Source organism: Podarcis liolepis (genome assembly GCF_965112155.1).
Source record: "Podarcis liolepis genome assembly, chromosome: 16".
Classification (NCBI taxonomy): Eukaryota; Metazoa; Chordata; class Lepidosauria; order Squamata; family Lacertidae; genus Podarcis; species Podarcis liolepis.
The window spans coordinates 32,161,285-32,187,857 of NC_139567.1; the positions used below are offsets into that span (position 1 = coordinate 32,161,285).

The window sequence follows — 26,573 nt, forward strand, 5'->3', positions numbered from 1 at the left end:
TTTTAGTCATTGGCTGAAAACACTGATAGGCAGATGGAGTTGGGAACTCAGAATGTGCATGCTAGGTACTTCTAAGTTCCAAAATATTGCTCACAGGATAGCTTTGAATCTGGGGGCACAGGGAGTGTGTAACCAGCTTTGTTTGTAGCTGGAAGAGTTGTATATGCTCATGATACTACTTCAGAATATTACTGTAGGCTGCACCTGAATTGGCTCTTAGAATCAGAAGCCTCCTTGGGGCTGAAACCAAGTGCGGTTTGTGCAGAGAGAGAGAGCAAAACTCCAAGAAGCAATTCTGCATCCATCTGCTTTCTTTCCAAAGCCCTCCAGGCTTCACAAAACTCATGTTCTTCCCACCTGATGTTTCCCTGTGATGGGCTTTCTTCCCAGTTCCTGCTCCATTATCTAGAGCAGGCATGTCCAGCTCCCAAGAGACAGCAATCCACTCCCACTATAAAATAACTGGCAGTGATCTAACCATTGGATTTTTGGGGAGGAAGACCCAAAGTTGTTGCGCTTTTTTGGGCGAGGAAGACCCAAAGTTGTTTTAGCTTTTGGGGGGGGAGGGGGGAACGATCGACCAAGGGCGCCCCGCAATCGAGCTGTTGGACATGCCTGATCTAGATAGAGGCATTGTAGCTTGCATGGAATTAATTTTCTTGTATATTCTGATGTGGTCTGACCTGCACCTCCTGAAGTTAATTGTGGCTTGGAACACAGTTACCTCTCAGGTTTTGCACTTTTCTGGATTTTGCAGTACTGTTCAAAGCTCAAAGAACAAAGCAAAATGCCCATTAAAAATACGCATTTAAGAATAACTCTACAATTCAACAATTTCTATCAGAAATATATTGATCTGCCCATGCTACAGATGATGGCTCTTGAGTTGGACCTGCAGTGGGCAGATCCAAGATGGTGGCATTTTATGGTTTAAAGTTTTCTGCAAAGCAAGCCCGTGAAAAGCGTTTCCATGTCTCGTTCCAGATGCACATGTTCATTGCCCGCTACTGCGACCTGTTACACGTGGACATATCCTGTGACGGGTGCGATGAGATCGCTCCTTGGCATCGTTACCGCTGCTTGCAGTGCAACGACATGGATCTTTGCAAAACGTGCTTTTTGGGTAAGCCAGTTAGCCAGAAATGGTATCGTTTCTTCTTCAAAGGGGGGTGCTCAGTTTTCTGTAGTTTAACATCTTTCTTTTCCTTTTTTTAAAAAAGAGTAGACATCCAAGGAGATCCTTTTGCATTAACTTAAAAAAAAAAAAAAATGGCACCAGTTTTCTGAATTTTGAAACAGGCAATATTGTCCACACAAGAAAAAGGAGGAGTAGGGTGTAAAACATGGAAATACTATAATTTGCAGGTAGTGGTATGTATGTGTATAGATGGACTGATGTTATGTGGATTCCCAGCACATTCATCAACTACTACTGGCCTGTTTTCCCAGCAGAGAAGAGGGACTTCAAGTTATCTACTCCCTTCCTTTCCCTTCACTCTCTCCTCTTTCTATTTCTGGGGGCAAGAATGGGGAACCTGCAGCCCTCTAGCTATTCTCTAAACTCCCAACTCGCATCAACCCAAGCTTATTTGTGTTTTTGGGCAGTGATAAGGAAGCTGTGGCCCTCCATGTTGCTGGACTACAACTCCCATCATCCCTGACCCTTGGCCATACAGGCTGGGGCTGATGGGAGCTGCATTCTAGCGATATCTGGAGGGCCACCGGCTCCCCATTTCTCTGCTTCAGGGGGACCCAGAAGTGTCAAATACAGGCTTTGAACTGGAGCCTTGGCCTCTCCAGGTGTTAAGTCGTGATACTTAAATAGAACCTCCATGGCCCAAAGCAGTAAACTTCAGAATACCAGACGCAGTGGGGAAGAAGTGCTGCTTTTTCGTCTCTCACAAGTTTCCCGGAGACTCCCAATGGGCTGCTGATGGAACCTAAATGTGTCTTTGGTCACATCCAACAGGGCATTTTCCATGCAAGCAAAACATCTCATTTTTTTGCCATTCAAAAGTCCTACCAGCAAGGACTCTGAACCTTCTGGCTCTTGGCCCATGCAAAGAGGAGGAGGAGGAGGAGTTTGGATTTGATGTCCCGCCTTTCACTCCCTTTAAGGAGTCTCAAAGCGGCTAACATTCTCCTTTCCCTTCCTCCCCCACAACAAACACTCTGTGAGGTGAGTGGGGCTGAGAGACTTCACAGAAGTGTGACTGGCCCAAGGTCACCCAGCAGCTGCATGTGGAGGAGCGGAGACGCGAACCCGGTTCCCCAGATTACGAGACTACCGCTCTTAACCACTACACCACACTGGCTCTCAAGACACTGAGTGTGCACTCCAAGGGGTTAATTTTAAGCCTGTTTAAGAAAGAGAAATCAGAACATATCAGCTTTGCCAACTTGGTGCCCTCCAGATGTTTGGCACTACAGCTTACGCCCCTCTGCTGGCTGAGGCTGATGGGAGCTGTAGTCCAAAACATCTGGAAGGTACTAGGCAGTAGAGGCTGAGGAAATGGATTTATTCAACAGTTCTGCTGCAAGAGTGGTGTAGATATTGAACGAACGATGGCTGCTTTGAATACCCGTTGCTCTCCCTTTGCATCCCATGTAGGCGGAGTGAGACCCGAAGGCCACGAGGCGAACCACGACATGGTCAACATGGAATATGCCTGCGACCACTGCCAGGGCATTATCGTTGGGCAGCGCATGAACTGCAACGTGTGCGAAGATTTTGACCTTTGCTTTGGGTGTTACTCCGCCAAGAAGTACTCTGAGAGGTACTGTGCATTCACAACCTTCTGAATCTTAACAGGATCACGCTTGGGAATTGGGCACCCCTACTTTGGGACGTGGGTGGCGCTGTGGGTTAAACAACAGAGCCTAGGACTTGCCGATCAGAAGGTCGGCGGTTTGAATCCCCGCGACGGGGTGAGCTCCTGTTGCTCGGTCCCTGCTCCTGCCAACCTAGCAGTTCAAAAGCACGTCAAAGTGCAAGTAGGTAAATAGGTACCGCTCCGGTGGGAAGGTAAACGGCGTTTCCGTGCACTGCTCTGGTTTGCCAGAAGCAGCTTAGTCATGCTGGCCACATGACCCGGAAGCTGTACGCCGGCTCCCTTGGCCAACAAAGTGAGATGAGCACCGCAACCCCAGAGTCGGCCAGAACTGGACCTAATGGTCAGGGGTCCCTTTACCTTTACTTTTACTTTTTGGCATTATCAGGTAGAGGGGTGGGGGCAAATCCTGGCTAATCCGCAGGTGCAATTTGCTCAGCACTTCTCCCAATCTAGCTTGAGTCAGGTGTGGGGAGCCCACACGCTTGCCGGATGTACCTGGTTTCTTTTATGAACACCCCGCCCCTGAACCTACTCATCTGACACATTAGGAATAGGGTACCTCTACATCCTTGCCCTATGAATTTGTTTCCAGTGCCAGGAACTGTGCAGATCCCATATGGATGGAGCAGTACTTTTGAGGGGGTTGGGAGCATACGAGGATTGTATGTTGTAAGCATTTTCAGAAAATAAGCAAGAAAGAAGATGACCAGGTTGCAGAGACTTGTATTGTGCCCGTGTGCCCCGCAGAGCACAACCCTGCTTTGCGCCTAGAGGCAGTCACATGCATCCTGTCGACATTTTTCTAGTAGCAGTGCTAGCCATCGCATCGTAACAAGAAGTTCTGCCTTTCTTCCCCCCTCTCATCCATTTTAGCCACCTGCCCACCCACAGCGTCACAGCGCACCCGATGATGACCATCCGGATCAGTGATCGCCATCGGCTCATCCAGCCTTACCTTCACAACTACTCTTGGCTGCTGTTCTCCGCTCTGGCTCTCTACAGCGCCGACTTGTCGAACGGCAAGCAAGGGGATGGCGAGGAGGCGCTTGACCCCCAGGTCATCTCCCACGCCAGGGCCCTGCAGCAGCAGTGCATCCAGCTGATTGGGGACTGCTTGATGAAAGTGCAGCATGGGAAAGGTGAAGGACGTGAGGATGGCTGCTCAGACCCAGGGCAGAGCATCGGTGGGAGTGGGAGACGACACATCGCTTATCCCAGGCATAGATTCTGCTCACGCGCTAAGGCCTGTTGCTTTGATATAAAGCTGTAAGGTAGGAGTGGGGAGCCTTTGGCTCTCTGGTTGTTACTGAACTACAACTCCCCTCATCCGTGGCCACTGTTCATGCCTGCTGAGGCTGATGGGAAGTGTAGTTCAGCAGCGTATGGAGGACTAGGGGATCCCTGCACCCTGCCATAAGGTCTGCATCTGAATTCCGTTTCAGGATGGAGATTGCAGAGGTTAACTTTTTGCATTGGTGGGATGCTTTATCGTAGGAGTGTTGGTTTTTTGCCGGTGTATATGTTTTTTGATTAAAATATTGTAAGTCACTTTGAGTTGCCATAGAAAAAAAGTGGCTAAGAAATTTAAATAATAAAGGATTGGGGGGTTGTTGGGACACCCTCTTCCAGCATTTAAAACCCCCATGGTCAAAACACGTTGTACCTGCACTGCTCTTTTTGCTAAACTACTCTCTACCCAGTGTGGGCTGTTCAGTCCATAAGGCTGCCTTTCCCCATCCCTGGTGGCTAGGGAATAGGATAATTTGGAAGGGAGGCTTTCAGCAGTGGCAGTAAACCCCATATGAGCTGGTCTGGATTCTTGAACACTGCTGAGGGGTGAGGGAGGCACAGAGTTCATTTTCTTAACCCTCAAGTTCCAGAACTTGCTCTAATTATGATGAGAGTTGGATTTATTTCCTTCTTTTCCTCTACCCTCACCCCAGTACACATTTAGGATCTGGTCCATTCATGTTCCGCTTTTGGATCATCTTATCTTCCTTCCCCCACACCCAGGTTTGAAAAGCCTCGCTCTGCTCTGCATGTTGCCAGAAAGTGAATCTTTACCTGAAAAGGGGATACTATCAGTTGAAAATTCCACAGACGGCACTGGTGAGAGAGCCATGGAAACCGATAAGGCGACGTCTGCATCTTTCACCCACTGCAACGTAAATATATATTTTAAAAAATGCTTCAATGTAAACGAAAGATGCTTCAAATTGGTCCCTCTTTTGGTGTCCCTTTTTATGATTCTCTGCAGCTATAATGACTGCCTATACCAACTTCTGTGTACATGGTACCTTCCAGATGTTTTGGGCTACAACTCTCTTCAGCCCCAGCATCCTGTGGCCAGGCTGGCTTGGTCTGCTGTGAGTTATAAACCAAAACAGCTGTAGGATATACCGGGTAGGCAAAAGCTACCCAGATTCTTGCAGCTTATAAGCAGATAAGGCAGAACAGGAGGATGTTGACTCCTGTTTTCTAGAAGGTGGGAGTGAGCTCCACATTCGCAGCAAACGATTAACTGTGGTATACCTTCACCTGTGAATATTGTCATTGATGAAGAATCCTATTTTTGTTAACAAAGAGACATGAGCGGTGGGTGGAACGAATGATGGCTTCCCAGGGCCTGAATCTGACTTCACCTTGGTTTTGTGTATTTGTGGTAATTTCAGGCTGATAGCTAATAGTTCAAAAGTGTAGGAAACGAAGGTCTCATCTCGCAAGGAACATGGCAAGTGCACCCATTCATTGAGCGCACACGTCCTCTTTCCCACACACCTACACTGCCAATCACCACCACCCACTCCCTTCGCTTTTCAGCAGGGGAGTTTCCTCCATCCCTGGAAGGATGGAGTGCAGACTTAACAAATTCCTTCTGCTCTGGACGTTAGGGACCCATCTGGATCAGGACTCAGCGGAAACAAATCCCTCTGGCTGAGGAGGGAGAACCTTCTTAAGGCAGCCCAATTTGGTGAAGTTGAACCCTGCAGGTGCTCCACCCTGCTGTTTGTTTTAGCTTTTGACAAGTCAGGCTTGCCAACTACATAAGAGCACTGTTGCAATTTTCGCCTCTCCTTTATTTGTAGGGGAATGGAAACGCTGATGAAATCCAGGCCTCTGCAGATACCGAACGAGCGCAGAAAGTGAAAACGGAGGGCAAGCCCTCCAACGGCCTTCCACCGAAGAAAGAGGTGGTAACACAAGAGAGAGAGAAGCTTGCCCTTAATTCAGATTTTCAAGCGAAGGAATCTGTATCTGCAGGTAAAGATTACTCCTTTTTGGTTCCTAGAATTACAAGTCACTACTCTGTTTTTAAATGTCTTTCTCCTTTATCATTTGAACATGTTTCTTCTAAGTTTGTGGCTCTGCCATTGTTTGGCATCAAAATTACTTTGCGCCTGCAGCTGGTAATAACATGTAGTCGATAGTAATCATTTTTAAATTGCCTAAAATGTACCAAGCGCCTTTCAAGACACCCTAACCAGCAGCCTTACAAACTATATTTATCTTAAATGTGGAAAAATGAGTTGGTGGAAGGAGAGGGAATAATTTCTGAGCAGAAGTTTATGCATGTTCAGAGAACTTAATAGAGGAAAGGTAAGTGCTAGTCATAGTTTACCAATATGAGCATTGCAGTAAGCCTTGATTAGCACTAAATGCAAATAGGAAGTGATGCCGTGCTTGGGAGTGCAGATGCGGAAGTGCACAGGGCTCCCAAGGTGGCTTGGAGGACTGGCTAAATTGAGGCTAGATGCTTCAAAGAAGTGCTGCTTCACACCATGCATTGCACCAACTTAGGGGACTTTTAAAGGGGTTATTATTATTATTATTATTATTATTATTATTATTTATTAAATTTGTAGCCCGCCTTGCATCTGAAGATCACAACATAAACATACAAAACGAGAACACAAAATACATAATAAGAACAATAACAAATCAAACACCACCACCACCCTCCTACAAACATGTTTAAAAGGACATATAATGTTAATCAGACAAAGGCTTAGTTATAAGAAACAACCACTTTTGCCTGGTGCCTAAAGCTGTATAATGAAGTTGCCAGGCGAGGTTCCCTGGGGAGAGCAGTCCATAAGTGGGGAGCCACACTCTGGGCTTCTCGCGGGGGAGACACAAGAAGGCTCTCAGGTGATGATCACAGGGTCTGGGTTGGTTCATATGGGGAGAGGTGAAATAATGTGTGGCAGCAATCTAACTTACGAGGTTACCAGAGCATAGACAACAGAAGTTAGGCCAGATAGTGGCACCGCGGGACTACCAGCTGAAGCTGATGCCAACTAAGCTTCCAGCTACAGCAAACGAGTACCCCTAAGCTATGTACCTGCTCCTTCAGATGGAGTGTAAGCCCATGAAGGGCAGGCCACCTCTCATCCATTCGTTCTAGGGAACCACCCACTAACAGTGGCCCAGTCTTACTTGGATTGAGCTTCGGTTTGTTGGCTCCGATCCAGTCCATTACCAAGGCAAGAGAACGGTCCAGCACATCCACTTCCTCACCTGCAGATATAAAGGAGAAGTAGAGCTGTGTGACACCAGCATTTTGCTGACAGCGTACTCAAAGATCAATCCATGGTTGTATCCTCAGGGATCTAAGACATGCCTCTCAATACCACCTGCTGGTGAATAACCATTTCCTGCAAGGGGCTTCCCAGGGGGATCTGGTTGGTTGCTGTAGGAAACAGGACTCTTGGACCGGATGGTCCTCTGGTCTGATCTTGCAGGACATAAGGAAATACCATAAGGAAAGTTAAAGCTAACCACGGTTATCACATTGCAGATGCAATGCTGCACCATGGTCAGCGACAAAAGCGAGAGAAAGTCAAGCACGTGGAGGGAGCGCACTGTGAACCAGCTACCTCAACAGTAATGAGAATTCTGCAATTTGGAGAAATTTATGTTGCTTTCTTTCATTTTACAGACACTGAAGTTGCCGACATTTTGACTCCATGCCGAGCTGAAGAGAAGGCAATGCCCAGCCAAGAGGAGATATTTGCCGAGTGCTCCCAGAAGAGGATTCTTGGGTTGCTGGCTGCCATGTTGCCTCGCTTGAAATCAGTAAGAATCTGCACAAACTGGGGGAAGGGAAGCCAGGGAGTTTCTGGGTGGCAAGAAGAAGGAAGCGGGTAAAGCAGCTGGAGAAGAGGGCAGAGGCTTAACAAAGAACTGGGTGGTGGAGGTGTCCTATTCCCATCCTTGGGACCCCACCAAACCACCTGAACCTGCAACTGGGTGTGGAGAGTGCAGCTGACTGCTGAATGGGACAGCCTGAGGCTGATCCATCCACCTTGGGCCTGCTCGTAAAAAGCAGAGGTGAATAAACAGCTGGATAGACAGCCCACCTTGGATGAAGGCAGGAAACAGACTGAGTGAGGACAGGAAAGAGCTATGTGCTCTTGACTCTGAACATTTCTTGCCTTGAAGGCCAGGTGTTGATTTGACACCCATTACAAACACATTTGTTTTGGGACACGGGTGGCGCTGAGGGTTAAACCACAGAGCCTAGGACTTGCCGATCAGAAGGTCGGTGGTTTGAATCCCCACGACGGAGTGAGCTCCCGTTGCTCGGTCCCAGCTCCTGCCAACCTAGCAGTTTGAAAGCACGTCAAAGTGCAAGTAGATAAATAGGTACCGCTCCAGCAGGAAGATAAACGGCGTTTCCGTGCGCTGCTCTGGTTCACCAGAAGCGGCTTAGTCCTGCTGGCCACATAACGCGGAAGCTGTACGCTGGCTCCCTCGGCCAATAAAGCGAGATGAGCGCCACAACCCCAGAGTCGGCCACGACTGGACCTAATGGTCAGGGGTCCCTTTACCTTTCCCTTACAAACACATTTCAGGTGAGACCAGCAGTCCATTCCCAGCTGGAAGTAGGCAAAAGCTGGAAACGGAGAAAAGGAGTGAAGCACATCCCCAGTCCTCTGATTTCCTGCCCCCTTCTGCCCTCTCTGCAGGACTCGGCCATGTCTCTGATGAACCTGGACCAGATCCTCCCGCTGATGTTTCAAGTTGTGATCTCGAATGCCGGCCATTTGAATGAAACCTACCACTTAACCCTGGGGCTCCTAGGCCAGTTGATTCGGAGGCTGATGCCTGCAGAAGTAGACGCTGCCGTGACCACGGTCCTCTCGGCCAAACACGGCCTCGTTGCTGCCGATGGGTCCTCTGTGCCGGAAGGATGGAAGACGACCCATCTCCTCTTCAGCTTGGGAGCGGTTTGCCTGGACAGGTACATAGAGAAAAGTTTTCCTCTGCCTAATCCTGGAATAGGGAACGGTAGGTGGGCAGAAGTTATTGGAGGCGGTCTCCCCACTTGCAATAGCCAGTGCAAGACACCCCCATGGACTGGGGCACTGGGCAAGCACAGGATCCACTGAGTCCCTAGCAGGCCCTGCTGTTGTCATATCACTACAATGGGCCTGATCCAGGCCTCTTTGCTGCACCAGCCTGGACTCTGGCATAGTGAGGGGGTATTTACCCCTCCCCATTCCATCCTGGCAACATGAGCTGGTTAGTGGAGGCTGTTACAGTTTGTGGTTCAGCTTCGTAAGTCTTCAGAAGCTGGCGGTTTTGCCCTGCAGCAGTGAGCAGTACCCCCTCCCCCGGGGGTGGTGGAATTAGCAAGGGGCAAGGGGGTGGCAGAGGTAGCATTGGAGGGGGGGCTAGAGCCTGAAATGTAACATCTTCTACTGCTCTTGATTGCTTTCAAAGCTATAGTCACGTTTCTTTTTATTTGTGGTTTTGAGTTTTCACAAGATATCTCATTATCTGTAATAGCTGGATCTAGTTCATCAGTTTTGTTGAATTAATTAAATAGTTTTGATTGGATTTTGAATGAATGTGCAGTTTATCATTAGTGTTTTGGAACTTTTGGTGTTATTGTCATCCTTAGTGGGCCGTGTAAACGACTACAGTATTCTGAATAATGCTTTTTATCAGGCAGGGGGCAGTGGGGATGAGTTGGAGGGGGCAGTATCTCAAAAAGGTTTGGGGACTACTGCCCTAGAGTATCCCAAGCATGCTGTTTCTATGGGGGGAGGCCAGCTGTCATTTCCAAGAAAGCTTGTCCACCCTTGCTTAAGGAATCTCTGCTAAGCATCAGAGGGAAGCGTGCCTTTGCTTGATCACTGGAGTCATTTGTCGTTTTGGAAACCTCACTGGTGCATGAATAGCGCACACAGGCTCACAGCTAAATGGGCTGCTCAGCCTAAGAAAACCCCAAACTTTTGTTTTTCAGCCGTGTAGGCCTCGACTGGGCCTGCACTATGGCCGACATCCTCCGAGCCCTGAACGCCTCTGCACAATGGCACAGTGTGATTGCTGCGTTCACAGACCACTGCATCAAGCAGCTGCCTTTCCAGCTGAAACACACCAACATCTTTACCTTGCTGGTACTTGTCGGCTTTCCAGAGGTGAGTGTGTTGAGCTTTAAAGCACTGCTGCCGCGGAACCATTTCCCAGACAGCGCTGCCACAATTGCAACGACAACAACAAAAATGCATTTTACTGGGGCAGGGGAGGATGCATAAAAGTTGTTCGTGGTCAATCCTTGCCTGGAGTTTGACGTCCTCTCTGCTATCTCTCTCTCTCTCCGCTGGCTACAGGTCTTGTGCATGGGGACCCGGTCTGTGTATATGGACAACGCAAATGAGGCCCACAACGTGATCATCCTCAAGCACTTCACAGAGAAGAACAGGGCGGTGGTTGTGGACATGAAAACACGGAAGAGAAAAGCAGGTTCCTTTCAGCTTAATCTCAGCATGATCCCCCTTTCTTGCACCACTTGGTTTTGCATTCTTAGCTGCCTTCACAGTTACAAGGGCTAGAACACTCACTTTTTTTTTCTTTTTCAAAGAAGTGACTTGTATTAGTTGGTTAACAAATGAATGAATTGTTTTACTTCCCTCACACAGAAATTTCTGCCTTGCCCTTCTGGTGCCTTTTTGCCATTCAGGGCAACAGTTTAAAATCACAGCACCACAACAGCATATTAAAACGCAAACAGTAAAAACAGATACAACACCCAGGTTGGTGTTCAACTTAAGCTTTACTCAGAGTAGACTTGTTGAAATTAATGGCTGTAATGAGGTCACGTTCATTAATTTCAATGGGTCTGCTGTGAATGGAACTTAGTTGCATACCACCACCCCGCAAATAAAATGCACATCATTAGAAATCCATATAAAGGCACCGATGCCAGAGGTCACAAGGAAAAATGACCTTGGCAGGCAGAAGGAATAAAAGTGTTTGAATGAATGAATGAATGAGAGTGATGGTCACACAACACGAAGACTGTTGTGGAACCCCATGAATCCTATTTTATTTATTATTTCTAAGGCAGTTCATTTTGCACTGTTGCAGGAAATTAATGGGATGGGATTTGAGAATGGGTTTCAGGTGTTTGGTTCTTTGCACGCATCACCATTTTTATGCATTACTTTGCTAGACAGAAGCTCAGAGGTGGCTGCTTAAACAGTGGCATGTTTGGCAAAATAAATGCTGCGGCACCACAAAATCTCTATATTCTACCTTGCTGCCTGCATTGGGGTTATTTTGATGCACAATCAGCGTCCCACTTTTATGTGTACCTGATTTTGTTTATTTTTTAAGCAAATAGAATTGATGTTTGGGTTGATGCTCTCTGTGGAACACTTGGGGTGTTAGGTCAAGGTTGGCCCCAGTACTGAACCAGGCCATGATCCCCAGCAGAGACCTGCACAGTCACCTCCTTCCTCTGCTTTCTAGTGAAAGACCTCCAGCTGGTTCAGCCATGCGGACAAGGCGATGACGAGTCTCGGTGCCAGTTGCGGCAGTACCTCCAGCACTTTGTGTTCATCACCAGCCATCTCCTCCAGACCAGCATCAACAGCAGCTTTGCAGAGGCTGTGGAAGCAACCTGGGTCTTATCTCTTGCCCTGAAGGGGCTATACAGGACGCTTAAGGTACAGTATAGCGTGGCAGGTACTATGTGCGGTGGATCTAGGCGGCGAAGCCAGTGATCTTCACTACACCTTATTTATTTAGAGCAGGGTTTTGGCAGCTGTTGTTTGGACTTCAACTCCCATCATCCCCGACCACTGGTCCTGCCAGCTAGGGATGGTGGGAGTTGTAGTCCAGCAAAAGTTGGGAGACCCAAGTTTGGGAAGCCCTGGTTTAGAGCATTAGGATCCCCCACTCTTCAGCTGAAAAGGCTCCCAGAGCAGCTTAACAGACAAGCCATTAAAACTAAATGTCCCCTGTTGTCGGGCTTACAGTCTAAAATGGGAGAACATAGCACACAAGGGGAAAGGAATGGGGAGGGAAGAGGGGGAAACAAACGTGAAATCCGTTTGACTTTGGAAGTGGCCTGTAGAAGAAAGCAGGACGGTTCAAAGAAACAAGGGGGCAAACCTCAGAAAAGGTGCTGGAAGAAGGTTTGCATTATTCCTGGTCACTCCCTATTTCTTCATGCGCCCAGTGCCTTTTGAATATGATATTGTTGTTCAGAGGCAGGAAAAAAAAGCGGTTCAGAGAGTATAATTCAAGCAGCCAAGTATAAGGTTTAAGATGTAAAGATTACATGAAAGCCACATCATGCAAGCAGTTTTCCATCTGGGCTGCGATACATCTGGTTTCAACAGGTTTTTCTTTTCTTTCCTCCCCTGTCTTTGGCAGATGCATCCCTTTGAAGAAATTCGCACCGCCTTCCTTCAGACGGGTCTGCTTAAATTGCTGGTGAAGAAGTGCAGCAAAGGAACAGGCTTCAGTAAGACCTGGCTTCTCCGAGACTTGGAGGTAATGCAAGGGCTTCTCCAAGATGGCGGGGCTGCTGATCCCCTGCGTCCGAAACGATTCCTTTTGCTCACCTGCGTAAGCTCTTTCCAGTCCTCCAAAGAGAACACACGAGGGCTCAAGCTACGCAGGGGTGTAAAGGGGATCCTTGCACCAACCTTGTCTTCTTCCTCTTGTGACCTTTCATGCATCAGTTATGGAGGTCTGGAGGGGAGACTCTTAACTGTGTTCATTTTGAGCCTTATTTTGAACACCTAAACAGGACTAATTCCTCTTGAGCCTCCTGCGAGTCATTTCATTATTTATTTTTTAAAAAATACACCCCCCCCATTTTACATTATTCAACAATAAATATAAATCACACACAAATCCAGTAATGTTTTCTGCGACTTCCCTTCCTCCTCTTCTGCAGTTTCTTATTTTTCTATCAGATTCTCTTACTGCATATCTTAATTTATCCTTTTTACCCATTTATCTGTTTTTAATTCCCTTAAAATCCTTACTGCTCGTGTTTCTATCCTGCTAATGTTTTTAATTGTTTACAGTCTGTTTTCATATATTCAATAAATTTTCCCCATTCTGCTACAAAGAGTTTATCATCCTGATCTCTTAACCTTCTGCTAAGTTTTGCCATCTCTGCTTATTCCATCAATTTTAGTTGCCAGTCATCTCTTTTTTGGGGTCAGTTCCTCTTTCAAGTTTTGTGCATATATCATTTGGGCAGCTGTGGCAGCATAGATAGTTCTTTCTGATTTTAGTTATTTTAAGCACACCCCCCCAGTTCATTATAAATCATTTCCCAGAAGGCTTTTGCAACCTTACAGGACCACTACATGTGAAAAAGTACCCTCTTTCTCTTTACGCTTCCAGCATATATTGGATTTAGACTTACACATTGTTGCCAGCTTGCTAGGCGTCAAATACCATCTAGACATCATCTTCATGTGGTTTTCTTTAGACAGTGCTAAGCTGGGTGGGCCCAATGGCCTAACTCTGTACGGGGCAGCCACGTATGTTGCATTGATTCAGATATTGACTGCAATTGCATTTAAGGCATTTATACCCCCATCCTTAGCCAAAAAGGCTCTATTGCACCTGTCACCAGCCTAGTGCCTTCCATATTTTTTGGACCACAACTCCAATCAGATATGGCTATGCTGGCTGGGATGTATCAGGAAGTTTTTAAAGTTTGACATTTTATTATTTTTTCCTATTTGCTGGAAACCACCCAGAGTGGCAGGGTTTAAAAATTGTTGTTGTTGGACCTGAAGTCCCAAACATCTGGAAGGTACCAGGTTGACAAAGGTCAGCCTATAGGTTGTGTGGCCTGGTTGGTCTGCCACCGACATTCAAGTTGCATTTTGTCTCTTGCAGATCTTGTCAATCATGCTTTACTCATCAAAAAAGGAGATAAGCTCCCTGGCGGAGCACAAGAGCCCAGACCTTGGTGAAAGGGACCAGGATCAGGCATTGGATCAGTCTGCTGTCACTCCCACGGATGCTGACCAGAACAGGCTCGATCCACTGGAGGGCTTGGATGAAACCACCAAAATATGCTTCCTGGTACGCTTTTGACATTTATCTAGCAACAGGCAAGAATCTCAGAATTGTAGAGTCGGAAGGGGCCACAAGGGTCATCTAGTCCGATACCCCAGCAATGCAGGAATCTTTAGCCCAATGTGGGGCTCAAATGCACGACCCTGAGATTAAGAGTCACGTGCTCTCCCAACTGAGCTACCCCAGGCCACCAAGCAGCTCAGTATGTTAGCTCACATTGCACAGATCGGGTCTTATTTCAAGGGTGGGGTACCCTTTTCAGTCTGTGGGGTCACATTTCCTTCTAAGGAGCCTTTGGAGGATGGAACACACGCTAGTGGTTAGCAGGGCCAGAGGCAAAAATGAGCGGACCAAGAAGTGTAATATTTACCTTTTTGCAGTTGGCTAGTTTCCAAACATGTCCAGACCTAGGGACTGGAGCCCACTTCATCAGATGTGTGAAGTGTCTTTCTCTGAAATGAACTCTAGTCCATAGGAGGAAACCCCTTAGTCTTTAAGGTACTACTGGACCACGATTGCTGATGCTGTTTTTACATTTTTGTTCAGCAGCTTTGGGTGAAGTTCTGATGGTTCTCAGGATGAACTGATAGATTAGGCAACAGGAACTCCCCTTTCTGTAGCCCCACAAGATACTAACAAAGAAAGCTTAATGAATGCATTGCTTAAATGTGCTCATGAAACCTGATTTCAAATTTGGGACTTCCAAAGGCTGACTCACACATACAACATGTTCAATTCACACACCCATTGTTGAATCATAGTCCCCCACCCCCAAAGCAAAGAGTAAAAGCACCCACCCTTTTCCTTGCTTTTTACCCCTGTTGAACTTAATTCCAGATGACCCACGATGCCCTTGACGCCCCTCTGCATATCCTTCGGGCCATGTACGAATTGCAAATGAAAAGGACCGATTCTTTCTTCCTGGAGGTCCAGAAGAGGTAAAGTAGTTCCCAAGGCTAGCTGGAAATGAGGAGCTGGGTGGGTGCATGCACGGCTTGACCGATCAATGTTGGAACAAAAAGACATGTTTTGAAGGCGTATGAGGCTGCCACCTTGCTGGAGCTGAGCACATCTGGGGTCTTGGCCAGTGCTTTGGGTGGGTGACTGCCTAGGAAGCACATGTCTGCCTTCTTGGGTTCCATGATGGAAGAAAGGTGAGATAACAACATAAAAGGACAAATAAGAGAGCCAGTGTGGTGTAGTGGTTAAGAGCGGTAGTCACGTAATCTGGGAAACTGGGTTCGTGTCTCCGCTCCTCCACATGCAGCTGCTGGGTGACCTTGGGCCAGTCACACTTCTGTGAAGTCTCTCAGCCCCACTCACCTCACAGAGTGTTTGTTGTGGGGGAGGAAGGGAAAGGAGAATGTTAGCACTCCTGAAGGGGAGTGAAAGGCGGGATATCAAATCCAAACTCTTCTTCTTCTTTTTCTTCTAAATAAAAAGAGGAAAAGAGCATTATGGATACCACCTTTCCAGGAGTGGGATGGGGAAGAAGGGGTTGCTTGTGTGTGTGTGTTTTAATGAACTGTTATGAGGAAGAGTTGAGTACCTTTCTAAAGAATAGTATTCACCCAATGTGGGGGTGGTGTTTAGTCGTGTCCAACTCTTCATGGACCCCATTCACCCAATATAGTGCAGGGAATTACATTGTGCAGAGGAGCATTCCTCCTCTGAAGTGAGTCAGCCAATGAGGCAGTCCAGGCACAGGGCTTGGTGTCAGGTTCTTCCGCTATAACAAGAGCAGCCAATGTGATCCACTGTAGATGTGTGTCGGACACCACCTCCCTTCGACCTAGGACCAGGTTGCTTGAGCGACCTCCTCATCCCTTACAGTCTCAGTAGCTCACTGCTTTCTCTCCTGCAAGTTCCAAAGGCCTCAGAAACCCACTTTGTGGCAACTTGGGAGCAGGGCTTTTAGCGTGGCTGCCCTGTTTCTGCGGAATATCATTCCTGCTAAGGAATGCACTTTCTGGAAACAAGTGAATATAATTTTGTTCCAACAGGCTTTTCCAGTGGGATAAAGGGGTCTTTACCATGAGTGCCCATTCGTTAGGGTTTTAGTTTTCGTATAAGTGCATTTGCCGTTTTCGTGCTTTTAAGCTGTTTTTGAATTACCTTGTTTGTAGATGATCTTGAGACAGTGGTTTAGAAGGCGATTAATAAATTAAGTAGAATAATGATAATCCTGACCATTGGTCATGTTGGTAGCTGGGAGTTGGAGTCCATCATCATTTAGCGGGCAGCCTGTAGGCTTTCCCTGTGCTGTATACTCCTTCCCCTTGGAGAGCAGCTAAGTGGTAGGTTGGCTTCTCGCTGTCAGCCAACTCAGCTCTCCACGCCATTTGCATCTTGCAAATTAGAGCTGGGAGGCATTAAATACTTAACTGCTTTGCAATCAGCGTATTCAGGATTTCAGCAAACAAGAGCCTTCCTGGGGAAGTAGCATCGGGAATGTAAATGGAGAAGGCTTTTCATGCAAAGATCCTGTTTTTTATTTACGTTTCTGGAATTTGACTGCAAAATGCTTGGGTGTGCCCTTAAAGGTTTGACGGTGACGTGGTGACAACGGATGAGAGGATCCGGACTTTGGCTCAGAAATGGCAGCCCAGCAAGTGCTTGCGGTCAGAGGAGCAGATTTCCAAAGCGCTTGATACAGACATGATTATTGTGCCATGTCTGGTGAGTCTTCCACGTACTTCAGTGTACTAGGAGCACCTAACGTAATGCACATAAAGTAAAACATTTGGAAGTATTCAGGTGGGCAAATAGCAATGAATCCATCATGTTCAAACTGCAGAATCCCAGGAATTGGGAGTATACAGAAGAAGGAAGAAGCAATACATAAATATTCAGTTTAGAAAGGTTCATAATGTTGACACCAAGAGTCACACAAGTCCCCAGTGGCAAATGAGTGTGGCTGATTCGGTGAAGTGTAGTGGTTAGACTAGGACACGGGAAGCCTCAATTTAAACCCCCCACTCAGCCAGGATGCTCAGTTGGGCTAAGAACTGCTGTCCCTCATCCTCAGCTGCCTCACAGTAATGTAAGTTTCTAGTCCATGGTAGCTATGGAAAACAGCTGCCCCAAAATATGTGGGCTGCATCTGCCTAGAAAAGCCCCAGCGTGGTAAGTGGTGTTGGATTTTGAAGTGAAATATAACCCCGAATCTCTGCAGCCTGCTCCTGTTTTACAGTCCAAGCCTGCCCCCTGCAACAAGGCCACAGAAGAATCCAACCCCATCACCCAGAAGCTCATCACCAACACGGAAAGCGACCTCCAGCTCAGCTACGCCAAGCAACGTCGCACCAAGAGCTCCGTCCTCCTGCACAAGGAGCTGGACTCCAGGAGCAAGAAGGCCGTGCGCGGCTACCTCTACCGGGTCAACGATGCCACCGCCGTCCTTTACGCGAGGCATGCCCTTGCTTTGCTGTTGGCCAAGTGGCCCGACGACGTGGCGATCAGCGAGGAGATGCTGGAGCTCAGCGGTCCGGCTCACATGACATACATCCTGGATATGCTTTTGCAGTTGGAGGAGAAACAGCTGTGCGAGAAGGTAACAGTTTTTTCTGAGAGAAACACACCCACACCCACACACACACCCCTCCCCAGCATATTGAAAGATTGTGACTTTGGAAAGGGCTCTTTAAAACCTGCCAGAGAATACATTCAATCAATTAAAGTCCCTGCCCCACAAGCTTACAGCCATGACACACAATGGAAAAAGGACAGGGAGGGAAATCAAGCTAAGGAACCAGTTCTCAAAGGGCTGTTCTCATATTGACCAGCTGGTGGGAGGTGCCTGATGGAGCTGGTCTTTAAGCAAAGCTGATGGAATGAGCCTTTTGCTCCCCATTTCCCACAGAGGCAGCTTGAGGGAATGGCTGCCCCCAGGTGCCAGTTGAGGGGAGAAGTCTGATGGGGCTGGCCTGTCTCAGCAGAGCTGATGGAGTGATGATGGTACCAACTGTGCTGCATTTGCAAACCCGCCTTCGCCTTCTGAAGCCGGTTTAACTTGTGCTCTCTGCAGATTCTCCTGAAAGTGCTCCGCGGCTGCAACGAAAGCATGTTGGCGACGATGGCGTTGACGGCCTGTCAGTTCATGGAGGAGCCTGGGATGGCCGTCCAAGTGCGGGAGTCCAAGCACCCCTATAACAACAACACAAATTTTGAGGTACTCCCCCCAGCAGTCTGACATCACCTGTGTGAAATTACGGTGACGGCCCACCAAGAGCAGAGACGTGGGCAGGAGAGAGAAAATGGCCTTAATGGCTTTACTTACGAAGGCAGGTTTCCAAGTAGGGCAGGCACAGGGAACCTTTTTTCAGTTCTCTTCTGGGCAAACTTCTGGGCAGGGTGGGGCTACATGCCAGTGGTGGGCGTGGCCAGAGGCAAGAGTGGGCAGGGCAGCAAATGCCAGCTAGTGACTAGATGCCCTCACACAACCCTCTCTGCCTCCACCCTTGCAAGCGAGAGACATCATCCGAGTACGAGGACACATTCCATCCAGGCAAAAACCCTTAAGATGAGCAACACAGTCTTGGCTTTAGTTTCCCCATGTGCAAAACCTACCTTCTGAGGTGGGTTGGATGACTGAGATAATTTATGTGTAGGTGGAAATGAGATATGCCTGGAGGGTGGCATATGCGCTGCAGTTTCTAAGGGAATTTTGCAAGTGGGTGCAACAACCTGTGGCTCCTTTGTGGGAGGTGGGAAGGAGCCACACCGGGGCAGCTCCGGGAGGCAGAAGAGGTTTTTGTTGAATGGAAACTGCCACCCCCTCTTTGGGCAAAGTGTGCTCCTACTAGCTATCAGCTGAGAGGTGGGTCTGAGTGTGCTCCAGCGAAGAAACCAGGAGCCCACCTTAACCTCTCGATTGCTCCTTTGAAGCCTTCCCCTTATCCACACTGCACCTGACATTGTGGAGCAGGAGGTATGACTTCCCCAGAATGGCCCAGCAGGCCAAATGAGGAGGCCCAAGTTTGCCCCACAGGCTACAGGAGCCTCCCACCCCTGGAGCCCACCTTTTTTCTCCCCGTGAGTCACTCTTACCTGTCTCAGCTCTCTTAATAATGCACCATGGAGACCTCCAGAGGAGTGAATCATGCCTGGGCAGAACAAGCAGAGTCCTCTTTAGAACATGGGTCGTTCTGGTGCATCTTAGCCGTGGGATGATTCAGCCACCCTCAGCGCAGAAATCCATATGGAGGAGAAGCTGGAGGAGTGAATTGTTCTGAAGAGCTGCAGAGAGCAGCCACCTCTTAGCGTTCCAGGCTCATCGGAGCCTTTCATTTTTAGCTTGTTTGCTGCGAGAACTAAACTAAGCTGGTTCTCACTTTCCAGCCTGCAGATTCAGGATATGAAACTTGAATCCATAGAATAGCATCTCCCTTTCAGTGTTTACCTTTCAACTAAGGTTCTTCTGTGCCCTCGGGTTTGTCACTCCGAACACCCAGCCTGGCTGCCATTCTAATTTTGAGTCAGCCAGCGTTCCCTCTTGTTGGATTCCTTCCCGTTTTTGTTTACAGCGGTGGTTAGGAACCTTTCCCTCTCACCTGGGGCAGCTTTCTGGGGCCCTCGCCTCCAGTGATGGGCTATGGCCCCAATTCCTCACATGCGCTCAGCTGTCTTTTGTGGTGCTCATTGGTCCTCTGTTAAGCTTGGCACCTGCTCTCTCCCACAGGATAAGGTTCACATCCCTGGTGCTATATACCTCTCCGTCAAGTTTGATTCTCAGTGTAACACGGAAGAGGGCTGTGATGAGCTAGTTGTAGCCAGCAGCTGTGACTTCATCCATGATCGCCACACCTTCAGCGGGCCTCCGCACAAGTGGACAGACTTCGAGCTTCCAGGTAAAGTTTTGCAGCATTGTTGAGGGGAGGGAGACCATTAGATAAGCTAGCAAACATAGCGCTGACACTCTCTGGTGATACTTAGATGCCAGAAACATTGACGCAGCTTAAGAAGCAAAAGTCGTCTAGGTACTAAATGAAACTGGGCATACATGAACTGTGACGCTCAGATGAAGGGGCTGCTTCCACAGAGCGGGAGCAAGTCTCTCTACAGCATAGTTTGAGACACTGGCAGGAGCATCTTTTTCTCCGGTTGACAAATATTGTCAGTGGCCATCATATACAATAAAAAAGAGAGTTGGTTCTTGTCACCTCCCTACACAGTCTGTTCCACTGCATTAACTTCTATGACAGCATCAGACCCCACACTTCCCCCTCCCCAACCGTCCACTGTGAATGCAGAACAGACTCTCCAGTGGCGAGACATCTCCAATTTTGTAGCTGCCAGAAGAAAAAGAACTAGCCTTACTGGTCACCTGTTGGGTGTCTTCAGGGAATGGGGCCAGCAAGTGGGTTCAGCGATGTTATTTGAGAGACTATAGCTGAAACCTCCTCAAGGATGTATATTTTTATATACAATTTTATATTTTTGTTTTGTTTTGTTTTGTTTTGTTTCCTGCTCTTCGCTCCAAGAGTATGTTACGACATCAAAACAACATTAATGACAGTTTGTTTGTTTATTATGTATTTGTTTCTTTATTATTTAATAAAGGTAAAATAACAAACAAACAAACAAATATACACTTGAGGTGTATATTTTTAGGGCCCACCATATTTGGATTGGAGTGCCAAGTCATTCAAATACCTGAAAGGCTGCCTCCTTCCCTACAGACCCTCTCGGGTGCTCTTGGTAGTTCCTCTGGCCTCATTGTTGCCTCCAGCTGTGGAGGTAGAGCATAGCCATCATGGCTAGCCACCATCAATAGCCCTCTTCTCCTCCATGAATGTGTCCCATCCTCTTTTAAAGCCATCCAAATTGGTGGCCATCACTTCCTCCTGCTGGAGCGAGTTCCACAGTTTAACTTTCTCCCTTTCCCCTCTCCTGCTGGAGCGAGTTCCACAGTTTAACTTTCTCCCTTTCCCCTTTCTGAAGTGGGCTCAGTTTTGACCTAATTTCTTCTCCCCACCATCCCTTAGCTCTCATGTGTTTCGTTCTTTTAGCTTGGCAGAGAACAAAAAACACCATATGTCTTCTCCTGCGCTGTGAGTCATCGCTTCCTTAGCATTGTCGGGGAGAGGTTTATTAATGTAGAGAGAGTTCCATAAAATCCTGCCTTTGTTCAGAACATGTTGCCTGTCAAAAATATTTTTAAAAGATGCAGAAAACATGGCAACGTATTAGCAATTTGCTAATAGCAGACGTTTCAGCATCTGGGATCAGAATCCTGTTTTGTCTTGCAAATTACCTTTGAAAAAACAAACCGCTCCTCAGGGCAGAATTTTTTGAGCAATTTCCTTTGCAGCGCTGAATTCTGAAAAGTCGAGATGGTTTTAGGGCTGTGTTTGAGGTGTGTTCAGGAGACAGTACTTGCTCAGTTAAAAAACCCTTTAGGCCATGACATTTTTCTTATTCTAACTTTTTTTGAAAAATGAGATGATACTGCTCTATGTAACACACAGGATACTGCCAGGAATCCGAAAAACAGTGAAACACAGACATGCAGTATGGCCTGATCCTCAACACTGCCCCTGCCCCTTTGCTTATAGCGTGCGTTTTGAGCGAGATTGTCTGTGTCCCTGCTTAAGAGAATGCTTTCCTTCGCTTTTGTAACAGGGGATACCCTCTACTATCGATTCACCACGGACATGAGCAACACAGAATGGGGTTATAAGTTTACAGTGACGGCAGGTCACCTGGGGAGGTTCCAGACAGGTAAGTGCTTTTCAGAGCCACGAGTCAAAGATTGTTGTAGTCTCGCTTTCCTTGGGATCTTGAGGAGCAAAGCCTCTTTTTTCTTAAGATAACACTGAGCAGTGGAAGAGAGGGGGCAATAACCCAAGAAGGTGTTAACACAGCATGGGTGTCTCTTCTGTGCAGAGCGCAAAAGGTGTTTGAAATAAAACATTACGATTCATGCAAACAGGAGCATTCATTGATAAGAACCTGAGAAGAGGATGCTGGATCAGGCTAGTGGCCCACTTTGCCCAGCATCCTCTTCTTGCATCAGCCAGTCAGATGCCTCAATGGGAAACCCAGAAACAGGACCCGAGCACCAGCGCCTTCTCCCCTCCTGCGGTTTCCTGCAACCGGTATTCAGAAGCTGTGGAGGCAGAGCATAGACGTCATAGCTAGTAGGCAGCAGTAGCCTTCTCTGCCATGAATTCCATAAGAGTTCACTGTCCTATGTGCCACCTGGGGCAAAAACGTGAGGGAGGGCAGTTTACAATATCTTAACTCAGGACTGGGAAACCTATGACCCTCCTGATGTTCCTGGGTTCCAGCTGCCATTAGTCCCAAGGTCAGGGAGGATGATGGGTCCAGCATCATCCGGAAGCTACACATTCCCCCTTGTTGCCCTTAATAAATCAACTGTTATTTACTAGCTGCCTTTGCTTATTGGTCTGCTCTTTTGATTTCCGCCTTTTTAATTGTTGATTGGTTTTACATCGTTCTAGGCACGGGCGTGGTTGAAAACATTGAGGCCAGTCTTTGCTTACCTGGCTTGTTCCAGATGTTTTTGGGATACAGCTCCCATCAGCGTCCAGCTTCGTACAGCCAAGCTGGCTAGGACTGATGGGAGTTGTAGCCCAAAACATCTGGAGAGAAGGCTGGTTTAGACAAATAAGTACCTGTGTCAGGGTTAAGAGAAAGAAGTTTCTTCTATTTCGGGACAAGTGATACAACCTGTTCTGAGGCTAGCTTTGCTAAATATATTTATAGAGGACTTTCTGTTTCAGGAACTACTAAAGCTTTTCCATATCTGCAGCTAGAAATCTCTTGACGCAACACTGTATTGGGAAGCAGCTACTAACTCTAGCGACACAGTGGGGTTAGGCTATGGGACATAGCTCTTGCAGAAAAACGTAGGAAGCGCTAAGAAACACAAAGACCTAAAAAAAACACCCCACCTGATTTTTAAACTGTAAGGTCCATGTTTATTCAGTTCACTGGAAATGGTTGTTTGGTCTCCTCGTTCTCCGTGGCTCGCTTCAGGACAGTCTGTTAAGACAAGAGACTAAAAGGCACCTTCTCTAAACAACTGTACGACCTGCTTAGCATTTAACTGTGTCATTTACACTGAGGAGAAAGGAACACATCTTATCGGAGAAGCAGAATGGCACTGCGGAGTATCCAATGTACGTATTTTGAATTCCAGGCTTCGAGATCCTGAAGCAGATGCTGTCGGAGGAAAGGGTCATCCCCCACATCCCATTGGCCAAAATCTGGGAGTGGCAGGTGGGCGTGGCCTGCAGGCAAACTGGCCACCAGCGACTGAAGGCCATCCACCTGCTCCTTAGGATAGTCCAGTGCTGCAGCGAGAGGTATGCCTGCCAGTCTCAGGTTTGCTTTTTCCCACTAAGCTTCCAGTCCTCATGGAAAGCAAAAAATAAAATAAAAACATAATTCCCCCCCCCCATCCCCACCACAAAGATAGCAGTGTTTTCGTGCCTCGTGATTTCTTTTGAAATATTATTTCATGATTCCGAAGGCTGCTCTTTTAATCTGAGATCTGCTTCCTCTGCCCGATGTGCAGAAAGATGGGCTTGGCCAGTGATAAAGGCAAAAGAAATGTCATTCGAAACGGGTTTGAGCCACAAATGGCTGTGTTGGTGCTCCTTCTCTCCCTAAGCTCTGGCCCATTCGCCACAGAACTTGGCTGTTGGAGGCCTGGTCTACCCACTGTGTTCAGGAAATCTAATACTGTGCAAGGAAGTGGTGGGATGTGGTTCATCATGCAAATGCCTCTGCTTTTAAAATCAGTGGCCAGAAGAGTCATTCTGTAAGCCAGATAATACTGGGATATATTCAAGGTCCTCATACAAAGCACCTGCTTTTATTTGCTTATTTAGAGCACTTGTTTCTGCCGCACTTCAGCCAGAAAAGCTCCCAGGGTGGCTTACATACGATCAATGCAGTCCCTGCCCTGCAGACCCACGGTCTAAAAAATACGAATAAACTCCTTCCCAGCTCTCCCACCTGAACTAAGACAGGATGTAACTTACAGATCTAGCTCAGTGCCATCTACCTGTCCCGGCAGATGCTCACCAAGGTTTTTCTCCGTCCTGCTGTATGGAATCCTTTAATTTGCAGCTGGTCAACTTGTGGCCCAGGAACAGTTTAGTGCTTTCCCAACTTCATTTTATGTGACCTCCTGAAGCTGCCCCAGCCTTCCACCTCGTCAGACTTCCTCCCTCCCTGTCTAATTACTCCCCTTTCCCACCTCTGGATTGTGTGTTGTGTGTATTGCACCGAAGTCAGAAAGGAATTGCTCTCATTAGATTTCTAGAACATTACTTCTGACTCAACCTGCTTAGGGAACTCAGATCAGAGGTGCCCATGTTGAAAATTGGAAGTAGAGCAGCCTTTGTTTTGGGTTAATCTCCGGCTCTGCCCACCACCAGCTTACGTTATACCATGGAGAACTGGTTTCAAATCCATACTCAGCCATAAAGCATACTGGGTGACCTTGTGCCAGTTTCTACCTAACCTATCCCACAGGGTTGTTCTGAATGTTACACCTGGGGTGGGGGTGGGAACATGAAACCACGTACCCTCCCCTGAGCTCCTTGGTAGAAAGGCAAAATAAAACAAAGTAAAAATACATGAATATATTCCAATCAGGAGCTTGGGAAATCAGCACAACTAGGGAAGGTGGTAGCTCCTCTTTAAACTATGGAACTCCCTCCCACAGGAGGCAGCGATGGCCACTCACTTGGATGGCTTTAAAGAGGACTGGACAATTTCATGGCTGCCAGTGGCTGTTAGCTATGATGTTTCTGCTCTGCCTCCACAGCTGCAGGCAGCGGTGCTTCTGAATACCAGCTGCTGGAAACCACGGGGCCTCTTGTTTTCAAATTCCACAGGCCACTGTGAGAGCCGGATGCTGGAGTAGATGGGCCGCTGGCCTGATCCAGCAGGCACTTACCTTAGATAGTTAGAAAGTGAAGAGGGCTTTTGCAATCAGACTGGGACTGAGGACAGCTGTTCTTCAGAGTGGCAGCCCTTTTGTGTTAACTCAAACCTCTTTCTTTCAGGGACTGTGACCTCACTCTGCTGAAGCCGCTCTGGCACCTTTTCAGCCGCATGGAGAACAGCATGCGCCACGATGTGACCAAGTCGGGGATCCTCCTCCCGCTGCACCGGGCGCTGACCGAGCTTTTCTTTGTCACCGAGAGCAGAGTTGCCGTAAGCACTTCTGTCTTCTCCCTTGGGCTGGGAACAGCTGCTGAGCCATCGGATTAGACCAATGATGGCCAAACTTGGCCCTCCAGCTGTTGGGACTACAACTCCCATCATCCCTGACCACTGGTCCTGTTAGCTAGGGATGATGGGAGTTGTAGTCCCAAAACAGCTGGAGGGCCAAGTTTGGCCATCACTGGATTAGACTGTTCTTCCTCCTTTCTCTTCCTCCCTCCCCTCCCCTTTTGTTTTACTTAAGAATAACCAGGGCTTTATCAGGTACAGATCGCTATCAGACTGAAATTAGTCATGCTCTTTTCCCACCAGTTGTAATGGAACGATGACTTTGCTTGCAGGGGGCTCCTGTTTTAACACTGTTCTCAAAGCGTGTTTGAAAAGGGCACTCTGGTCCTGTTGAAGCATTTTGCAATTCAGGATCAGTTCGTAGTCCCTCCCCCCCTCCCTCCCCCCCCCCCAAACGTACCTTTGAAATGAAGTTGCAAAACTTGTTCTGTATGTTGGGATCCATGGGTGAGTTCGTTTATTTCCCTCATGCAATGCCATTATGAAAACACACTCACTGCAAAAGCTTGTTCCTGGATTTTGCTCCTAGCTCTCATTCACACTCTCTGCTTTTAGGAACTTGGATCTCTGCAGGATTACTTGCTTGCCTTAAATACGGAAGACCATCTCCACCGCTGTACAGCGCAGGTAAAACCTCCAGGAGCCCCTGCTGATCTCCCCTCCTGTCACCAAACTACTTCTTCAGCAGAGGCTGCTTTTGAGACGGGTTTGCCTTAATTGCTGTGCCCTGGAGACTCTTGAGACAAAAGAGCAGAGCTTTGAGTTTGGGCAAGGGAGAGACATTCCACTGGGAGACAGAAAGTATTAGGAATGGGGAGGGGTGAAGCTCTTGGGAGCCTTTTAATTGGGCATCGTTCTCATAAGACACAGGAGGCTCTTGTCTCCCCTGAGATAATTCACATTATTTTACCAAAAGAAGACAAATTTAGAAACTCAAAAGTCAGGTGCACCATGAGAATAAAGAGTTGGACACGTGATGTGACTTCTAAATCTGAAGCAGATTTAGTTTGAGTCCGACTGGTGTCTGGACAGGGGTCGGGGTGGGGCTGTTCTGCCAGTCCCAGATGACGTTGGGCTCCCAACTCCCATCAGCCCCAGCTGGCATGGCCACAGTGGGCCCTG

At 47.7% G+C, this 26,573-nt stretch overlaps 1 protein-coding gene across 2 annotated transcripts in view; it reads left to right on the plus strand.

The window, feature by feature from the left end:
• Positions 1-26,573, plus strand: part of ZZEF1 (zinc finger ZZ-type and EF-hand domain containing 1) — a 72,510-nt gene that overhangs the window by 41,461 nt on the left and 4,476 nt on the right. The window contains exons 34-54 of one of the 2 annotated variants that reach the window (XM_083479133.1): positions 985-1,123; positions 2,612-2,777; positions 3,708-3,973; positions 4,848-4,999; positions 5,921-6,095; positions 7,774-7,910; positions 8,804-9,078; positions 10,087-10,261; positions 10,454-10,586; positions 11,595-11,791; positions 12,504-12,623; positions 13,995-14,183; positions 15,015-15,115; positions 16,721-16,856; positions 17,353-17,730; positions 18,205-18,348; positions 19,858-20,026; positions 21,801-21,899; positions 23,344-23,509; positions 25,223-25,373; positions 26,007-26,078. In XM_083479133.1, coding sequence (XP_083335259.1) covers positions 985-1,123; positions 2,612-2,777; positions 3,708-3,973; positions 4,848-4,999; positions 5,921-6,095; positions 7,774-7,910; positions 8,804-9,078; positions 10,087-10,261; positions 10,454-10,586; positions 11,595-11,791; positions 12,504-12,623; positions 13,995-14,183; positions 15,015-15,115; positions 16,721-16,856; positions 17,353-17,730; positions 18,205-18,348; positions 19,858-20,026; positions 21,801-21,899; positions 23,344-23,509; positions 25,223-25,373; positions 26,007-26,078 — 3,540 coding nt within the window. The remainder of the gene's footprint in view (positions 1-984; positions 1,124-2,611; positions 2,778-3,707; positions 3,974-4,847; positions 5,000-5,920; positions 6,096-7,773; positions 7,911-8,803; positions 9,079-10,086; positions 10,262-10,453; positions 10,587-11,594; positions 11,792-12,503; positions 12,624-13,994; positions 14,184-15,014; positions 15,116-16,720; positions 16,857-17,352; positions 17,731-18,204; positions 18,349-19,857; positions 20,027-21,800; positions 21,900-23,343; positions 23,510-25,222; positions 25,374-26,006; positions 26,079-26,573) is intronic. The other variant, XM_083479134.1, reaches the window with a different exon arrangement.